The following is an 18,218-nucleotide window of genomic DNA, read 5'->3' on the forward strand; positions in this document are numbered from 1 at the left end:
AAATATTCAAAAAATTTAAATCATAAATATTTAAATAATTTAAATAATCCAAAAAATTTAATAAGTAAAAAATTAAAATAAATGTTCAAAAAATTTGAATCGTAAAAATTTAAATAATTTAAAATGTTAATATTTTAAATTAAAAACAATTCTACACTCAAATCGTAACCAAACACATAAAACAAAACTCAATTAAGAAATTATTTTTAAAACTCATAACCAAACACATAACTCGAAACTCCATACTACTTTTATAACTCTACACTCAAATCGTAACCAAATACATAACAAAAAAATTAAAATATTTAAAAATATTTTTATAAAATAGAGTTTGAATTTATTTTTATAAAATATTTTAAAAATTAAAAAATTAAAATCGTAATATTTTGAAATTAAAATATTTAAAAAAATTAAAAAATTAAAAAAATCGTAACATATTTAAATATTAAAATATTTAAAATCTTAACAAAATTAAAATATTTTTAAAATATTTGAATATTTAAAATATTTAAAAAGTTAAAATATTGATTTGAATTAAGTTTTGAAAAGATTTTTGAATTATGTGTTTGGTTATGAGTTTTGAAAAGTAATGATTATGTTTTGAATTGAGTTTTGAGAAATGAGTGTATAATTATAATTTGAAAGTTCAAAATAAACAATACACTCAAATTAATGAGTGAAATTATAATTTGAAACCCTAACCAAACGGAGCCTTTGAGTTTATAGAATTATAGGTGTGTTTGATTTAAAAAACTTTATAATATTTTAATTAATATGGTATTGAATATTTAATTATTAGTTGCTCGATAGGTCTTGGTTTATTTAAGAAAAAATTAATAGATATTATAATGTTTATTTATTATTATTTTTTAATAGCTTATATATTTAATTGGATGAATGAATTTAAAAATTATAATTTATATTAAAATTGCGTTTGAAATGATTATATAAACCCAATATTTAAATCGCACAAGCTTAAATAAACACAAAAACCTCTTACTAAATAATGTGGATCCGACCCGAATCCGGCTGGTGACTGCCATCACAACTAACCTTACATATTAGCGTCAGGTCATTCAAATAATTACCCAATCCATCAATCGAGGGCAGCTTGTCAGTGTTTTTGGGCTTTGAGAGTTTATCACGGATTCTGTTTTGATAATCTAAATTGTTTAATATATAAATCTCGTCGAGTATTTAATTCTTATAAAAAATTATTTTGATCGAATATCGATAGTTACTTGATCGGATCAGATTTTTGTCAATAATTTATTTTAAAACACTACGTTAAAACAGGACATTAACGGCGGTTTTCATTACCGCCATTAAAGATACTATTAACGGCGGTAACAAAACCGCCGTTAAAAAAACCGCCGCTAAAGTATCTTTAACGGCAGTAATGAAACCGCCGTTAAAAAAACTACCACTAAAGCCATCTTTTAACGGTGGTAACGAAACCGCTGCTAATGCCCTCTCATTATCGCCGTTAATGACGACGGTCTTTGCCAGCAGAGCTCCGGTGGAACTCCGGCTAGTGGTGATCACGCACGGTCAGAGGTTGAACATGACTATCTACAAAAAATTATTTCATATAGAGTGGTTGTGGTGGAGTGGTTGGCATGTGTGGATTAGAGGTCAAGACCTGGGGGCGCAAGAAGAGAAAATTATTTTTTTAAAAATTTGAACCTATTTATGGCGGTAAAGAACCGCCATTTTTGGTCCTATATTACTGCCGTTTTTGGTCGACTTTTAATAACGGTAATTTATCTTTTTACGACGGTTGTACCTTTTCCGACATGAGTATAGATGGCGGTCCTAAATTACCGCCGTTAAAGACTTTAACAGCGGTTTTACATCCTTTAACGACGGTAAAGGATCGCCACTAAAGCCCAATTTTGACGTAGTGAAAATTATATTTACCATTGATAGAAATTTGATCCGATCAAGTAACTTTTGATATTTGATCAATGGGATTTTTATGAAAATAAAGTATTTAACGAGTTTTATATAGTGAACGGTTCGGATTATTAAAACGGACCCATAATAAATCTCTACGGGCCCAATAGTACACCCTAATCCGGATAGCCCCCATCAATGTTGTCTCCATCTCAAGGAAGTTGTGCTGTCATGGAAAAAGGTGAAGAATAACGTGGCTAAGAGCATCTCCAATCCAATCCTCTCCCCAAGAGGATGAAAATAATTTTTTTATTTAAAAAGTAAATATAGAGTAGGTTACTATTTATTCAAACTCCAATCACAAACTTTCAAAACCTTTCATCCTCCCTTCATCAAAAAGTAATTTTTGTTCATTAACAAATATTTAATTTTAAATTTTTTGTAAAATATATTTAATATTATACTCATTTTAAAGGTATGATTTTACATTTTTTAATGATATCAATTTTATAAAAATTAAATTTATATATTAAAAGTTATTTGTAATATAATAAAAAATATAGAATGAATAGTGTTACAGAGATGATCCTTCATTTTTCATACTCCCTTGAAATTTGAAGGATGAAACATCCATCCTCCCAAATAGAGGATGATATAGAGGATGGATTGGAGTAAAATTTTTCAAAGGATCCTCTATATTTGAAGATATAGAGCCGCTTCTCCAACCCAATCCTCTCACCAAGAGGATAACAATCACTGTGTTTGGTTTGAGTTTTCTGGATTAAATTTTTTGAAAATTGAGTTTTTTGATTTTCGTATTTTTTTGTTTTTAGTGAATATTTTTAAAATTTTAAACATTTTTTTTACTTTTTTAGATGCACCTTACTTAGATGTGTCTAAAAAGTAAAAAAATTGTGAAAAAATGTTTTAAAAAATTAAGCAATACATAAAAATACAAAAAATGTACTAAATTCTTATATTTTTTTTAATATTTTTGGTATTTAGTGAATTTTTAAAAGATTTTTTTACAATTTTTTTACTTTTTAGGTGTATTTATGTTAGGTGTATCTAAAAAGTAAAAAATTTGTATAAAATATTAAAAAAATTCAGTAAAAACAAAAAATACGGAAAATAAGGGTGTAGAATTTTCTGAAAACTGTTTTTAAAAAATGAGAATCAAGCAAAGTGAATAATTTTTTTTATTCAAAAAGTAAATATAGAGTATGTTACTATTCATTCAAACTCCAACCATAAACCTTCAATCTCTTCATCCTCCCTCATCAAAAAGTAATTTTTGTTCATTAACAAATATTTAATTTTAAAATTTTTGTAAAATATATTTAATATTATACTCATTTTGAATGTACGATTTCACATTTTTTAATGATGTCAATTTTATAAAAATTAAATTTACATATTAAAAGTTATTTGTAATATAATAAAAAATATAGAATGAATAGTATTTTGGAGGGCATCCTCTATTTTTCATTCTCCCTTCATATTTGGAAGATCAACTCATCCTCCTCTCAAATAGAGATGGATTTAGAGGATGGGTTGGAGGAACAAATCCTTCATATTTGAAGTTATGGAGGATGCATTGGAGATACTCTAATTGTGATGAGTTGAGATCCTCTCTGACTCTTTTCTTATATTCCTACTTACAATGGTAAAAATACACTTTAAATTGATCCAACAATTCAAATTTGATTATTTCAAATAAAAAAAAATAAACAAATTCAAATTTACTTTTCTAGCCCAAATCTGAACCGTTGAATCAACTTAATGTGTATCTCCACCTTTATAAGTAAGGAAATAAGGAAAGAGTCCAAAGAGAAAATCTCAACTTAATTACGAACTAATGATAACTCGTAAAAAAAGAAAGAAAGAAGAGATTAGATATCATTAAAAAAAAAAACAAACAAAACAAAACAAAACTTTGAATCCTCTAGAAAATCATACAACGTTAATTATAATAAAGCAATCCAAATCATAATCAACAATTAAGAAAAAATATCAAATCAAAGAGAAATTGGTTGAAACAATAACATTATAACTGAAAGCTCCTAACCAAAGCTACAACCATACTACAACTTTCAAAATTAAGGTAATAAGTAGTTGTTTGGCATGTTATTTTAACATATCATTTTATTTACATCACAATCATCTTATAAATCATATAATTTCTTATTTAAATTACATCACCTTTTTATAACATTACTTCAAATTCAATTCATATTTCATATTTTTTCATAAAAAATCAAAAAATATATTAATTTAATACTTTCGAAACAACCCTAATGATAAGTTACTTATAAGTACGTGCACTAAATAGAAAAAATTAGTTTGAAGTCACAGATCAGCCAAAAATGTAAGCAAAACATCGACAACTATCTCTGTGTCGCTCTCAACTAGATGAATGGAGAAAGGGCTATCCTGGTGGATGCACTACCCATACCCTTTTTAATTAATTAATTAATTTTTTTTTAAAAGCAGCCCAATGTACAAACAACAAAATTCAAAGAACATGAAATCAATGATCAAATGTAATGAACCTTCTTTTCACCTTTGAAAAGATTGCCAATTATTCGCATGATCCAAATTTCAATAGCCCGTAATAAAAATTCCATAATCAGATTTACAATAATTCATCACAGCCACCACTCACAAAAGCCCAAAATGCTGACAAATTCCCACAATGGGTGTAACCATCTCAACTGAACATTTACCATCTAAATCCAGAAAGAACAAGGAAAACTGTTCTTCTGTTCTGGTGACACCCTATGCCATAGCATGATGGATGATCAATCCTTTACATTGACAGATGGACAGGGTACTGTACTGACTGATTAATTACAAAAATAGTTTGTCCCGTACATCCCAAAACCCGACATTTGTAAATGTGAGCTGGTTCTGGTTGCAGCCACTGCTGGATTTGCATCACATCGAGCTTTCTTTGAACTAGTTCCAGAGTCATCAAACTTCAACGGCGCACAACCCCATTGGAAAGACTCGTATGAAGAAGGCCACTGGCACTGAGGGGAATAAGACCGCTCCGATGGATACTCAAAACCTTTGGCCATTTCCATTAACATGCTCTGCAATTCTTCCATTGTGTAAATCTTGTCCTGTGCAGAGGCATCCATGAAAATACCTCAGTATGCTTGGTTGGTTATCTAAGATGTGCAACGACTTGAAAAACAAAAAAAAAATCCAGGCACATCCACATCAAACTACCACAAATTGGGTAATTCTTAACCACCACCAATTTATTTTGGCCAATGCATACAATACAACACCACACCCACAAGCAAGGTGGTCACAGATGCACAATCACAATAAGGCATCAGCCTAAATATAGAAACAAAAGCAGATAGAACGACAACAACCACAACAATAATAAGCAAGCCACTTTGTTCACTTCTTTTTCTTTTTGAATGATAGAGAACTCCGACCAACTCAGTCTGCCATTTAGCACTAGACTTTATTAATAAATTCTCAATACATGCAATAAACTGTAAACCACAGGTTTATTGGGTATAGGTTAAACCAGAGTGTTATGCACTTCTGAGAATGAAACAAGAGACCTCAATAATTACCCATAATTATTTGATGCAACACTACTATTCACTTTCTTCAACCCCTTAACTACTGGGCCACATGCGCAGATTCTCAACTTTGTTTCCTAAATTAAAATCATATTTGATTCCATTCTCATTTTTATTGTGGTAAATATCCTTTCCTTAGAATTACTATCTTGACATTGATGAGTTGGGTCTTATTCCAGCTTAGCCTATGGCTCAGACAATGCTGGAAAGAGTCCTTACCATGGCAAATTTAACTAGAAGGGGAGATTCAGTGTTTGTTGTCTTATAAACCTCCTAAGTTCCATTAACAAGTTCTCATTTTTCACAATTCGCTTCTACATAATTAAACCCATTTCTAAGAACTTTCATAGAGAAACACTTGGGAAACATAATTAAATGGTAGGAAAAGAGAGATGATGCCAATAACTATGGAAAACAGAGCAGGAAAAATACATACAAAAAATAAAATAATATAAAATGGGATTACATCAAACATAGTAGTAATTTCAAAAGAAGAAAATGATTAGACATCCAACACACAAGTAAACTGAGTTAATCATGTTCATACCTCTCTCCTAACCTCAGCCATTAGAGACATCATTTCTTGCAGAAAATCAGAGAAGCCCTGAAATCAATTCAATACAATAATTAACAAATTGCCAGCAGCATTAAACTCCAAAAGAACCGTCAATCAAAAATCAGAAACATGTACAAAAATATTAACACAACAAATTACACAAGCAAACTTGCACCAATTTATGATGAAAGATATACACACCTCATCCTCTTCTTGAACAAAATCATATAATCCCGCGTCGTACATTGTTCTCTTCCTCTTATCCGACAATACTGCAGTTCCAATCAAACCAGTTCAAACCCATAAATTAAATTATTTTTTTTATATTAAGAGGTTGGCCTGAACTGGCTATTTTTGTTACCAATTTTGCCCTCACAAATAAGGGATTCGGTTTCATAAACTTGAGGGCAAATATGAAAATTTAAAATTTTGCATTAATTGACTACCCAACTAAAAAAACTGTAACAATGATATATATCACTAACTTTGAAACTCTAAAAAGATCACTAATGACATGACACTTATAAAAAAAAAATACAATACCAAGGCTAAAACATTAAATCATTCATGGTGAGACTTACTGTCACATAATTAATGGTAGCACTAATTAGTGTTCTCCCTCATTTCTTTTCAGTTATAGATTTTCAATTCAGGACTATTTTAGGAAGATAGTTATAATCAAATTAATTTTTTGGGGAAAAATTACTTATAAACAGCTTTTTTTTTTTTTTTTTTTTTTTGTTTGTTTTTGGAGAGAGGAAGTGAGTTACAATCTGAAAAGCATATTATAACCCACTTCCAAAAGAAACAAATGAAGACCATGGTAAGCAGGATTAAAAAACAACACCAAAAATGTAATGCATTTTCTTACTTTATATAATATTTGGTTAAACATGTGACAGACAGACGAATACATCAAAAAGTAGATGTAGTAGTAATAACAAATAAACAAAATACATGATAAAAATTACTAAAAATGTTGAAATTTGAAAGAAACCTGAATAAGCTTCTTGAATTTGTTGGAATTTGCGCTTGGCGTCACCCAAAAGAGAAGGGTTTCTTGTCCATTTATCAGGATGCCATTGCTGCACGCACCAATTCAATCATTACCACCACCACACAAATCCATTAAAAATCCAAAACTCCATAGAAAATTAACATTAAAAAAGCAAATCCCAAAAAACATAACATACCATAGCAAGCTTGCGATAGGCACGGCGAATCTCTTCATCGGAGGAGTTGGCAGTGACGCCGAGGACACCGTAATACGAAGAAGAATGTTAATGTACACTAAACCTAACCCACTAACCTAACCCACTACACCCACTCAACTCCACTAAACCTAACCCACTCTACCTACCACCTCCACTTCACCCCCTACCAGCACCACCACAATCTGCTACCTTCTCTTCTATATATAGGAGTTGTAATCAATATACACAAATCAATCTTGTAATATACACAACAATCTTGTAACACATCAATCAATAACATCAATATATACATAATTCATTCTCTCTGTATCTCTCTCTATCAATTTATCTAACATGGTATCAGAGCTATAGGTTAGCTCTTGGTGATCTTCACCTTCCGGCGGGCGGCAACCTTGCCTTCACCGCCCGCCGGACCCCAACCATGCCTATTGAAACCTCCATCAACTCCATTATTGAAACCTCCATCAACTCCATTACCTTCTGGTCCATCATCTCCAACGGCAGGTTCTGCAAGTTCAACCAACCTCCATCGCTGTCGCAGCCCACGCCCTACTCCCGCCCGCCGGATCTCAACCACTTCAAACCTTCCTCTCCCTCTCGGCATCTCACTGAAACACACCACCACTGCCCCTTCCAGAACACCGCCGTGAGCCACCACTGCCCCTTACAACACTGTCTTGTGCCCGTCGTCCCACGCGAGAGCCAGCCGCCACACTGCCCTGTGTGCGCAACTACTCACCTCGCTTGACCTGCACGCTTTGCCTCCAACCTTTGCGATATTGACGCTGCTTCTGGCCGTGATTGGCCCGCGCCGACCACGAACACTCTGTTGTGTGTGATGTTGGCTTGCCCAGCACCCTTCGCACCCGCCGCTTGTATGCATTGCTTGCGCCGCAGCTCATGGAAACTGCTACAACTACACAGTTTTTCAACCTGCCATTAACGTTTTGCAAGAGATTCAAGTGTTTCTGGAAGCAAACCCTTCTGAACTCGACACCATGCGCCATCATCATACACACGGACAGCACCCATTGAGACAAGCATCTTGGACTCTCTCTCTCCTATCATACACAGAAGGAGATGATAGCGCTATCTCTAAACCTACTATACTACTCCCATGGGTTGGCCGTGTGGGCACTGCTTCTCTAAATAGCTTCTTTTTAACCCATCGATCCCTGCCAACCCAGTTTCACAGAGGAGTCTTTAACCTTCTCCTCAACCTGGCTCTCCCTTGTGCTTCTCTCTCTACATCTCTTTCTCTCTCTCTAATAATCCACCCACATGCCCCACATGCCCCCAGCTTTTTCCCTTTACACAACACCACTCCCTCCGCACTACCATCTTCTTATTCTTTCTTTCTTTTCTTTTTATTTTTCTTTCACTTTCACATGCCCCAAAATCTTTCCCTTTCACAAAAAAACAAAAAAAAAAACAAAAAAAAACAAAAAAAAAAAAAACAAAAACAAAAACAAAAACAACCCCAAATGGTGGTTGTCCTCTGACCTTCTATCCCTCTCTCGGCAGCTTTCACAAATAAACAAATACAATAAAATAACACTATAATAAAATAACCAATACCCACACTAATATGCCCACTGCTCCACCATGCACACCGCACATGCATACACCAGCACAGACATTCTTTTTTTTTTATTTTAATATTGAGGTCCACTATATTTTGTTTCTCACATAAAGCAAGTATATGCTTCCACACAACACCATCATCACCTTTTTCACCGCCCAATTTTTTTTTTTATTTTCCAATTTAATTGATGCTTTATTTTTTATCACCATCTCCATATATTTTTTTTTTTTTTATTATTCGCTTCCCTTACTTTTAACAACAATAAAAAAAAAAAAAAAAAAAAAACACAAAAAAAAAAAAAAAAAAAAAAACATTCATCATTCCACAACCTCATTTTATTCATGACGGGGGCTCACCCCGATCACCATGTTCCCTATTTTACAGCAAAAAAAAAAAAAAAAAAAAAAAACAACAACAACAACAACAACAACAACAAACCACCCACATTCACAGGCAGGATTTTCTTCTCTACTCTGCCGCCGGTCTTTTCTTCTTGCCTCCGTCCTGAGCGGCCCTTGACGGTGCTGCCTCCGTGCTTCCTCGCCCACCAAGCCAGTTGCCTCCTCCCTGCTCCTCCACTCCCGCATCTGGTGGACCTCCAAATCGGAACATCACGGTGGCCTTTCGCTTCAGCTCCTTGTTTTCTGTCCTTAGCACGCTTATCTCTGCTCGCGCATCCTTATACATGCGTTGGAGCAGAGCCAGCTGGGAGTTTAATTGCTGCACCTCATTTGTCCTACTCTGTAGCCGGTGCGACAGATTTGTGACCGCCGTCATGGACTCCACACATGCCTTCAACGTATACTGATTGACCTCCACATCCGACAGCACTGCCATTCTTTGCTCCACAGACCGCATCGGAAAGTTCAACGGAGTAAACTCCGGGGCGCTTGGTTGAGTTTCCAGTGCCACCGCACCAGTTCTCTCTCCTGTGGACTCGTTGAGGTCGGGAAAGAGGGTGAGCAGCCCGCGGGAAGACGAAGCCATTTTTTCTGGGCAACAGAGTGTTATAGCGAGTGTTATAGAGTATCTTCTCAGCAAAACCTTCTCAGCAAAACGAAGAGTTTTTCAGAGGATTTTCGCCAATTGTTTGTCTTCGCCTCTGCCTCAGCTCTGTCTTGGTTAAATAGCCGAGGCAGCCACGCGCATCGCGCGCCTCTTCTCGCCGACAAACAGGCACGCCTTTTGATGCATTCGGGCACGCCTTTTGATGGCACGCCTTTTGAGGGTGCGGGCACACCTTTTGAGGGCACGACTTTTGAGGGCTCGATATCTACATCCATTTTTGGGCAGCCTATATACACACTCATACAGTGTCTTTTACACACTCATACAGTGTCTTTTACACCGGTCAGCTTTATCAATCCCTTTGTTTCAACCTCAAATAGGTTTCTATCTTCACACCTATTTGAGTTTGAGGGGGGGTTATACCAGTATAATGTATAAGTCGCCCATGGCGCACTCCCTAAGTCACCCCCTTGGTACACCACCACAATTTTCTACAACGGTCCGACATGACCCCGTAAACTGTCCTGCTACATCGGTCCGACATGACCCCGTAAACTGTCTTCTACAACGGTCCGACATGACCCCGTAAACTGTCCTGCTACATCGGTCCGACATGACCTCATAAACTGTCTGCTACAACGGTCCGACATGACCCCATAAACTGTCTTCTACATCGGTCTGACACGACCACACAGTGTCTGCTACAACGGTCCGACATGACCCCATAAACTGTCTGCTACATCGGTCTGACACGACCATACCGTGTCTCCTATCCTGTTTTATTTTATTTATCAGTTTATTTTTCTGTTTTGTAACTCTCTCCAAACTCAAGTTGGTTTGTGTCTAACCTCCTTGAGTTTGAGGGGGGCTGTTAATGTACACTAAACCTAACCCACTAACCTAACCCACTACACCCACTCAACTCCACTAAACCTAACCCACTCTACCTACCACCTCCACTTCACCCCCTACCAGCACCACCACAATCTGCTACCTTCTCTTCTATATATAGGAGTTGTAATCAATATACACAAATCAATCTTGTAATATACACAACAATCTTGTAACACATCAATCAATAACATCAATATATACATAATTCATTCTCTCTGTATCTCTCTCTATCTACCAGCACCACCACAATCTGCTACCTTCTCTTCTATATATAGGAGTTGTAATCAATATACACAAATCAATCTTGTAATATACACAACAATCTTGTAACACATCAATCAATAACATCAATATATACATAATTCATTCTCTCTGTATCTCTCTCTATCAATTTATCTAACAAAGAAGAAGAAGAAGAAGTCCAACTCTGATCGGACTCCATCGTCGAAAGCTTCAAAGTGATTCAATCTCTAAAGTGATTCAATCGCTATATCAATCTCTGAATTTACGATTCGCTTCTTGAGAATCTTTTATGAAGACGAATGAAAGTGAAATGGGTTCTGATGCATATGTATATTATACATCGAGAGAGTCGGTTTTGGTTGAAGTGGGGTCCACTTTCAACAGAAGTTTGCTAGAAATATCTCAAAAGAAAGAAAAGCACAATGAATGGGGTTCTATTATTGAGTGTTCGGGAATGTTCCGGAAGCTAGTTTTTTTTTTTTTTTGTATTTTTGGAGTTACTGGGAACTGACACGTGGGAGATAATCTTGTCAAGATATTTTTTTTTGTTTCAGGGTTGAGATTAATTCGGCAGAATTCTCGTGCTTTTCAACAATCCCCCGATGTACTGGGGTTGGGTTAAAATATTTTAAATAATCATATATTTTGGTTTTTTTATAAAATGATATGTAAAGTAGTAAAGAGAAAATATTTATTGATGTAATTTAAATAAATGTATTTATGTAAATAAATGTATTTATCTATCTATTTATTTATCTATTTATCTATATTATATATTAAGTAAAAGGAGATTTTTAACCACAAGTCTTGTGAGAGCTCCAATCTCCTAATCTAATTTTTCTAATTTTTTGATTTAAAAAAAAAAATCTTAGCATTTATTAACTTCTCGCAACTCTCAAGTACTATCCTCATAATAACATTTTAATGTATTAAAAACAAACATAAAAAAAATTCTTTGAAATCCAACACATATGAATTTCTTGAAAAGTCCCAACATATATGATTATTATCCCTCATAATAACACTTTAATGCATTAAGAATAAACATAAAAAAAATTCTTAAAAAGTCCAACACATATGATTATTATCAAAATATTAAATTTTAATATAATATAATAAAAAAAGACATTTAATTCCTTGAAAAGTCTAACACATATGATTATTATCAAAATATTAAACTTTAATATAATATAAAAAAAGGAAAAAAAGAAGGCATTAAAAAAAAAAGATATTTAAAAATCGCAAATCACATATATAGATAATTGTAAATACAATCCGTGCATAGCACGCGTGATACGTTAGTACTATATATTAAGCAAAAGGGGGTTTTTAAACCCCAAGGCCTGTGGGAGTTTCAATATCCCAATCTGAATTTTTTTAATTTTTTATTTAAAAAAAACTCAGTATTTATTAATTTGGTTAAAATTTTCTGATCAGCATTTATTAACTTTTTTCAAACTCCATATTTTTCCACATGCCTGCATTTATTAATTTGATCAAAAACTCCTGATCAGCATTTAAAACCACCTCATACAAATAATTATAGATACAATCCGTGTATAATTACTGCAGTACCCTTTTCAACTTCTCCCATAAACTATGGTTAGTGATAAGATTATTAAATTATTTTTATAAAAAGTCTTAAAAAAACATAATTTTTATATTAAAAAAAATCTAAAATAAATACAAATATCTAAAATTATCTCGTGCATAGCACGGGTGATAGGCTAGTACATTATATAAAGAAAATGGGAGTTTTAACTCATAAGTCTTGTGAGAGTTCCAATATCCCAACATTAATTTCTTATTTTTTTAATTTTTTTTTAAAAAAAAAAAAAACTTAACAAATGAATTCTCTCAAGTCTTTTCGATTTCTCCAATAGATTTTTTTTTTTTTAAAAAAAATTAGCACTTATTGAATTCTTTTAAATCTTTTTGACTTCTCTAATAAACACACCATTTTTAACTTTTCACATACCTATTGCAGCTTCCTCACTTCTACCATACCTATTGGACCCTTTCAACTTCTTTATTTCACTTTTACGGGCAACACTTCTTCACTTCTCCCTTGTAAACACTGAGCAAACAGTGAGCAATAACTCTTTCTCACGTATGTAAACAGTGAGCCAGCCAGCCTTTTATTTTGCCTTTTTGATTAGTTCAATAGTTTTATTTTTATTTTTATTTTATTTTAATGTGAACAGTGAGCAATTCTTCATATAGCAATTCCGATTTTATCCCGACCTTTGTTGTGTTCCGGACTCGGATTCTGTGATTGTATGTTGTTGTCTATGTCTTGTTTCTTCCCTTTAATTCCTTGAAATTAAGTTTTGGGGCTTGTTGGGTGAGTTTGAAACATGTTGGTTGTTAGTTGGTATAAATGGTTGTTGCCCAGATTTTGGTCTCTCCGCTCGAGCGAAGCTTTTTGTGCTCGAGCAAGCCTTGAGTAGTTTGCTTCTTTGCTCGAGCGAGGTTTTTTACTCTTGAGCGAGGATTGAGAGTCTTCAGGTTTCTTTCCCAAACGCAGCTTTTCTGGAAAGGTGAAACGCTTTGCTCGAGCGAGGCTTTTTGCGCTCGAGCGAGCTTTGTGGAATTGTTTCTTCGCTAGAGCGAGACTTCGTGCGCTTGAGCGTGCGTTTGTGTCTATGGCAGACCTGAAGCTTTGCATTCTGTGCCCGAGCGACGCTTTTTGCGTTCGAGCGAGGTTACTTGTTGTGTCTGGTCACTCGAGCGATAACTCCTTCGCTCGAGCGAAGGTCGTGTATATCAGGTCGCAGTAGAGTGATTTTACTTCACTTTTTGATCTTTTTTCTCCTAAAAACCCTAGATCGGTTGTCTCTCTCTCTAAAACACACACTTTCTCTACAAATAACCCTAGATCTAAGCATCTCTCAACCCTAGTCCCTTTGTTAAAGTGTTGGAGCATCTCAAGGGCTTTCTTTTGATCCGAGCAAAACTGAATTTGGGGCATTCTTGAAGCTCTTCATCATCTCCTTTGGTCTCCTAGCTTTGAGGTAGGGATATTCTACTCTTTGATATGGGTTTTAACCTAGACATTTGTCATTTGTATAAATAGAGAGATTTGAGAGTGATTTGGGTAAAAGTTAAGGTTTGGGCTCTTAACTAAAGAGGGGTTTTCATGTTGTTTTACAAAGTAATCTTGGGGGTTTGTGTATGAGGTTTTTATTGTTAAACTGGTGAGATTTGAACCTGTGGGTTGATGTTTTGGAATAGGGCGAAAATTGCCCTAAGTTGAGTTGAAATAACAATTTGTGTAAATAATGAAATTGGTTTGGGAATTATGAAATTAGGGGAATATGTGATTGAATGGTGTCGTTTGGTTTGATAAATCACACACCTATGAAAAAGTTGATAATTTATCTGTTGATAGATTTTTTTATCTGTTTAGAAAATATCTGTTTTGAACTATTGGTGGAGGATAGCTATAATTGTTGTAGAAACTGTATGAGGACTAGGTAAATTGAAACTAGTCAAATGAATATTGTCATTGAATATGACGGATTGATTAAATTGTTGAATATGTAAATTTTGGTAGTTATTGTTTATGACATGTTTTTAAATACATTGTACATGTATCGTTGTTTAGGAGGAGATATGAGATGTACTCCATTGTGTGGGATGAGATAGGAGATGAACTCCATTGAGAATTAAGTTGGCCGGAGTGTCCAGGGTAAAAGTCTCAAAATCTTGTATATTTATGGGTGCCGATTCCCTCGGATGTGACTTCGTAAAATGGCAAGAAAAAAGAAGCGGTGAATAATGTTTGTTATTGAAGTGTTGATAAACGAGTTGTAGTCTCGTTTTGAATTGTTTAGATAATAATGAACTATGTCAATGAATTGATTTGGGTAAATGAATAGAAATGGACTGAAATACGAATGTCGATATTGATTGGTCATGAAAAAGGTGTAAGTTGGTTTATTAGTATTGAACATTTATCTGATGTTGATAGCTTAGTTAATTCTCATATATTGTTTAGCATATCTCTGCTGGGTTTTGGCTCACCTTACTTGGGAAACAATTTTCAGGTACAAGTGACATGTTGCCTCCAAGGACATAGCTTGGGAGGTTTAGGTGCTGAATGCTCCATTTTACATTTTTTGTTTTGTGTTTAATGTAAATTCAAGCCGAGAGCTTTATATGTATAAAGGTAGGACTCTTCTTTTATTGTAACCAAGTGATAACTTGGAAAGATGTAAGCCCGTAGGACACTTATTTTTGTTGTTAACAATTAGAGTTACATGCTATAGTTTCAAGATGAACATTAATGAAAGTGTAATGCATGTAATATCTTTTGTAATATAGACTTTGATGAATGAGAATATAACATTTCTATTATGTTTATAAATTATATGAATGGTTGATTTATATCATATTTTTTGAGGGCGTTACACTTCACATCTCCCTTGCAAACGCTGACCAAACAGTGAGTATTTCATTTCTTTCTTTTTGGTTCTTTTTTACAATGATTGTGTCTCACTTCTTCTTTTTTTCAATTATTTTTTTTTTATTGTGGGAAAAATGTGATGTAATTATAGTTTGTTCAATGGTTTTTTTTTTTTAAATATGATTGTATTATAGTTTATTCAATGATTTTTTTTAAAAAAAATATGATTGTATTATAGTTAATATAATTGTGTTGTAGTTTGTTCAATATATATATATATATATTACATGTGATTTAATCTTTTTATTTACTGTTTCAATGATTCTTTTTTACAATTATTTTTTTTATTACAAAAAAGATATGAATGTAGTTATATAGCATAAAAATATTTGTGATTTGTATGATTGAAGCTATCTCCTTTTGTGCTTTGTATTTTATTTAGAAAAAAAAATTATAATTTGATTTTTTAATATGATTGAAATTAGATCAACATACACTCATAAAGAGAAAAATGTGATTGTAGTTAGTTCAATGATTCTTTTTTTAAATGTGATTGTATTATAGTTAGTTTAATGGTTCTTTCTTTTTCATTTATTTTTTTTATTATGAGAAAAATGTGATGTGATTGTAGTTTGTTCAATGATTTTTTTTTTTTTAAATGTGATTGTATTGTAGTTAGGTCAATGGTTTTTTTTTTTTTTCATTTGTTTTTTTTATTATCAAAAAAATGTGATGCGATTGTAATTTGAAAAATAGATTATTATTTTTTTAATTCGTTGTAGTTTTAACTACCGATTATAGTTAGTTCAATGGTTCACATAAAGTACCCATTATTGATGATCATTAGAATGTATTTTGAAGAAAAAAAATTTGTAATTGATTTTCTTAATTTAATGGTTCTTTTTTTTTTCATTTACTTTTTTTATTATGAGAAAAATGTGATTGGTTGTAGTTTGTTCAATGGTTATTATTTTTAATGTGATTGTATTGTTGTTAGTTCAATGTTTTTTTTTTTCATTTGTTTTATTTTTATTATGAGAAAAATGTGATGTAATTGTAATTTGAAAACTAACTTATTATTTGAAAAAAAAATTATTATGTTTTTTAATTATCAATTGACTTAACTCAGTGTGTTATTATTATTGTTATTATTATTATTATTATGAGCAAAAATGTGATTGCATTTTAACTACCAATTGACTTAATTTGTGATTGGATTTTAATTCGTTGTATTTTTAACTACAAATTGTAATTAGTTCAATGGTTTACGTAAAGTACCCATAAAGTATCCATTAGAAAAATGTAATGTGATTGTAGTTTGTTTAATGATTATTTTTTTTAATGTGATTGTATTGTAATTAGTTCAATGGTTCTTTTTTTTTTTCATTTATTTTTTTTATTATGAGAAAATGTGATGTGATTGTAATTTGAAAAATAAATTATTTTTTGAAAAATAAATTATTATGTTTTTTAATTATCAATTGACTTAACTCACTGTGTTTTTTTTTTAATTATTATTATTATGAGCAAAAATGTGATTGTATTTTTAACTACCAATTAGATAGCATAAAAATATTTTTGATTTGTATGATTGAAGTTATCTCCTTTTGTGATTTGTATATTTGTTTAGAAAAAAAAAATTATAATTTGATTTTTTAATATTGACATCGGTGGGCCCACAAAAGGTTTTGGCCCACGATTTAGAGCCCAATTCACGGTTCAAGTATTAAAACCCAGCATCCTTGAGAATCCAATGTTGAACCAGAGACTAATGACATTTAAACACTTGTCAAGTAAGGAACCAACCACGTAAGTAGACAAAGATCCTGCAGAGTTATTACACCACACATCAGCCATTAATGAGGCTCGTACAGCATTAAATGCGACAACCTCTTCATGTCGGAACAGGCAGCCTCACCGTGAATAATGCAAGCTAAAGTATAGACTTTCGGCCAACACAGCAGGTCAGAATGGATAAAGAAATGATGGACAAAGAATATAAGGAAGTTTCCAAGACACATCAAAGGTTAAGTTCATCATTCTTCTTATCTCTCTCTCTCTCTATACAGTCAATCTCCTCTGTTCTAACTTGATCGTCGGAGGGTCTGCTGGGGGACTCTCATTTCCCGTTGGACCTTTTTACACGCACCACCAACGAGCTCCAAGATCAGTAAAGGTGTTGAAAGCATGGGTCTGCCTAACTCGTCCTCCGTTGGACCTATTACATCATCAGTTGGCACCGTCTGTGGGAATCGCCACTCCGGTTAACAGTTGTGCTCATTGTTACTGGAGACTCGTTCTCGATAATTTCTCCTTACCTTCCATCGAGGTGGATGGTTACAACGAGATCCATGGCTTCTCAACACAATGTCGTTGACCCCCAAGCCAAGCCTTCCAATCCAAACAGCCTACCTCAGTACTTCACAAAGCTCACCAACAGCATCAACTGTTTGGCCAAACAGAACCAGGCCTTGATCAACGCTTTACTCTAGCGAAATCTCCATATACCTCCTCCACTACCACAAAATATCCCTCCCAATCGAGAACAGACCCCCAGCCATCCTTTCCAACAAGCTCACCTTTCTAGTTTAGAGGGTCTACAGGCCCCACCTCAAGACATGAACTCATCCATCGGGGCTTACATCTATCAATTCACGTACCTGTCCCTGAAGGAGAGGCTAGTAGTGCTCAGCCCCCACTGCACTCTGGAAGGGACAATGTTCCTATTTGGGATGCAAATCTACGAGCCATGAAACTTCAGCTTCAGGAAGCCATGCAGAACATGTAGAATAAACCCTTCCCAACAGTC

The 18,218-nt window shown here is 33.6% G+C and overlaps 1 protein-coding gene and 1 long non-coding RNA gene across 2 annotated transcripts; one reads left to right on the top strand and one right to left on the bottom strand.

Annotated features, from left to right (window-relative positions):
• Positions 1-4,486: 4,486 nt before the first annotated feature.
• On the bottom strand, positions 4,487-11,314 carry LOC114302733 (uncharacterized). The gene is made up of 6 exons (XM_082870782.1): positions 11,167-11,314; positions 7,251-7,336; positions 7,055-7,142; positions 6,259-6,329; positions 6,049-6,105; positions 4,487-5,021 (listed from the first exon to the last, which is right to left on the bottom strand). Exons 1-6 carry the CDS (start codon positions 11,198-11,200, stop codon positions 4,743-4,745), a joined length of 615 nt encoding a protein of 204 aa, XP_082726908.1. The 5' UTR covers positions 11,201-11,314; the 3' UTR covers positions 4,487-4,742.
• LOC145791050 (uncharacterized) lies at positions 7,137-11,281 on the top strand. The gene is made up of 2 exons (XR_014330703.1): positions 7,137-7,336; positions 11,167-11,281. It is a non-coding gene; the product is annotated as an uncharacterized LOC145791050 (long non-coding RNA).
• Positions 11,315-18,218: the final 6,904 nt, after the last annotated feature.

Source organism: Camellia sinensis, chromosome 5, assembly GCF_055761805.1.
Source record: "Camellia sinensis isolate YWXY chromosome 5, ASM5576180v1, whole genome shotgun sequence".
NCBI classification, from domain to species: Eukaryota; Viridiplantae; Streptophyta; class Magnoliopsida; order Ericales; family Theaceae; genus Camellia; species Camellia sinensis.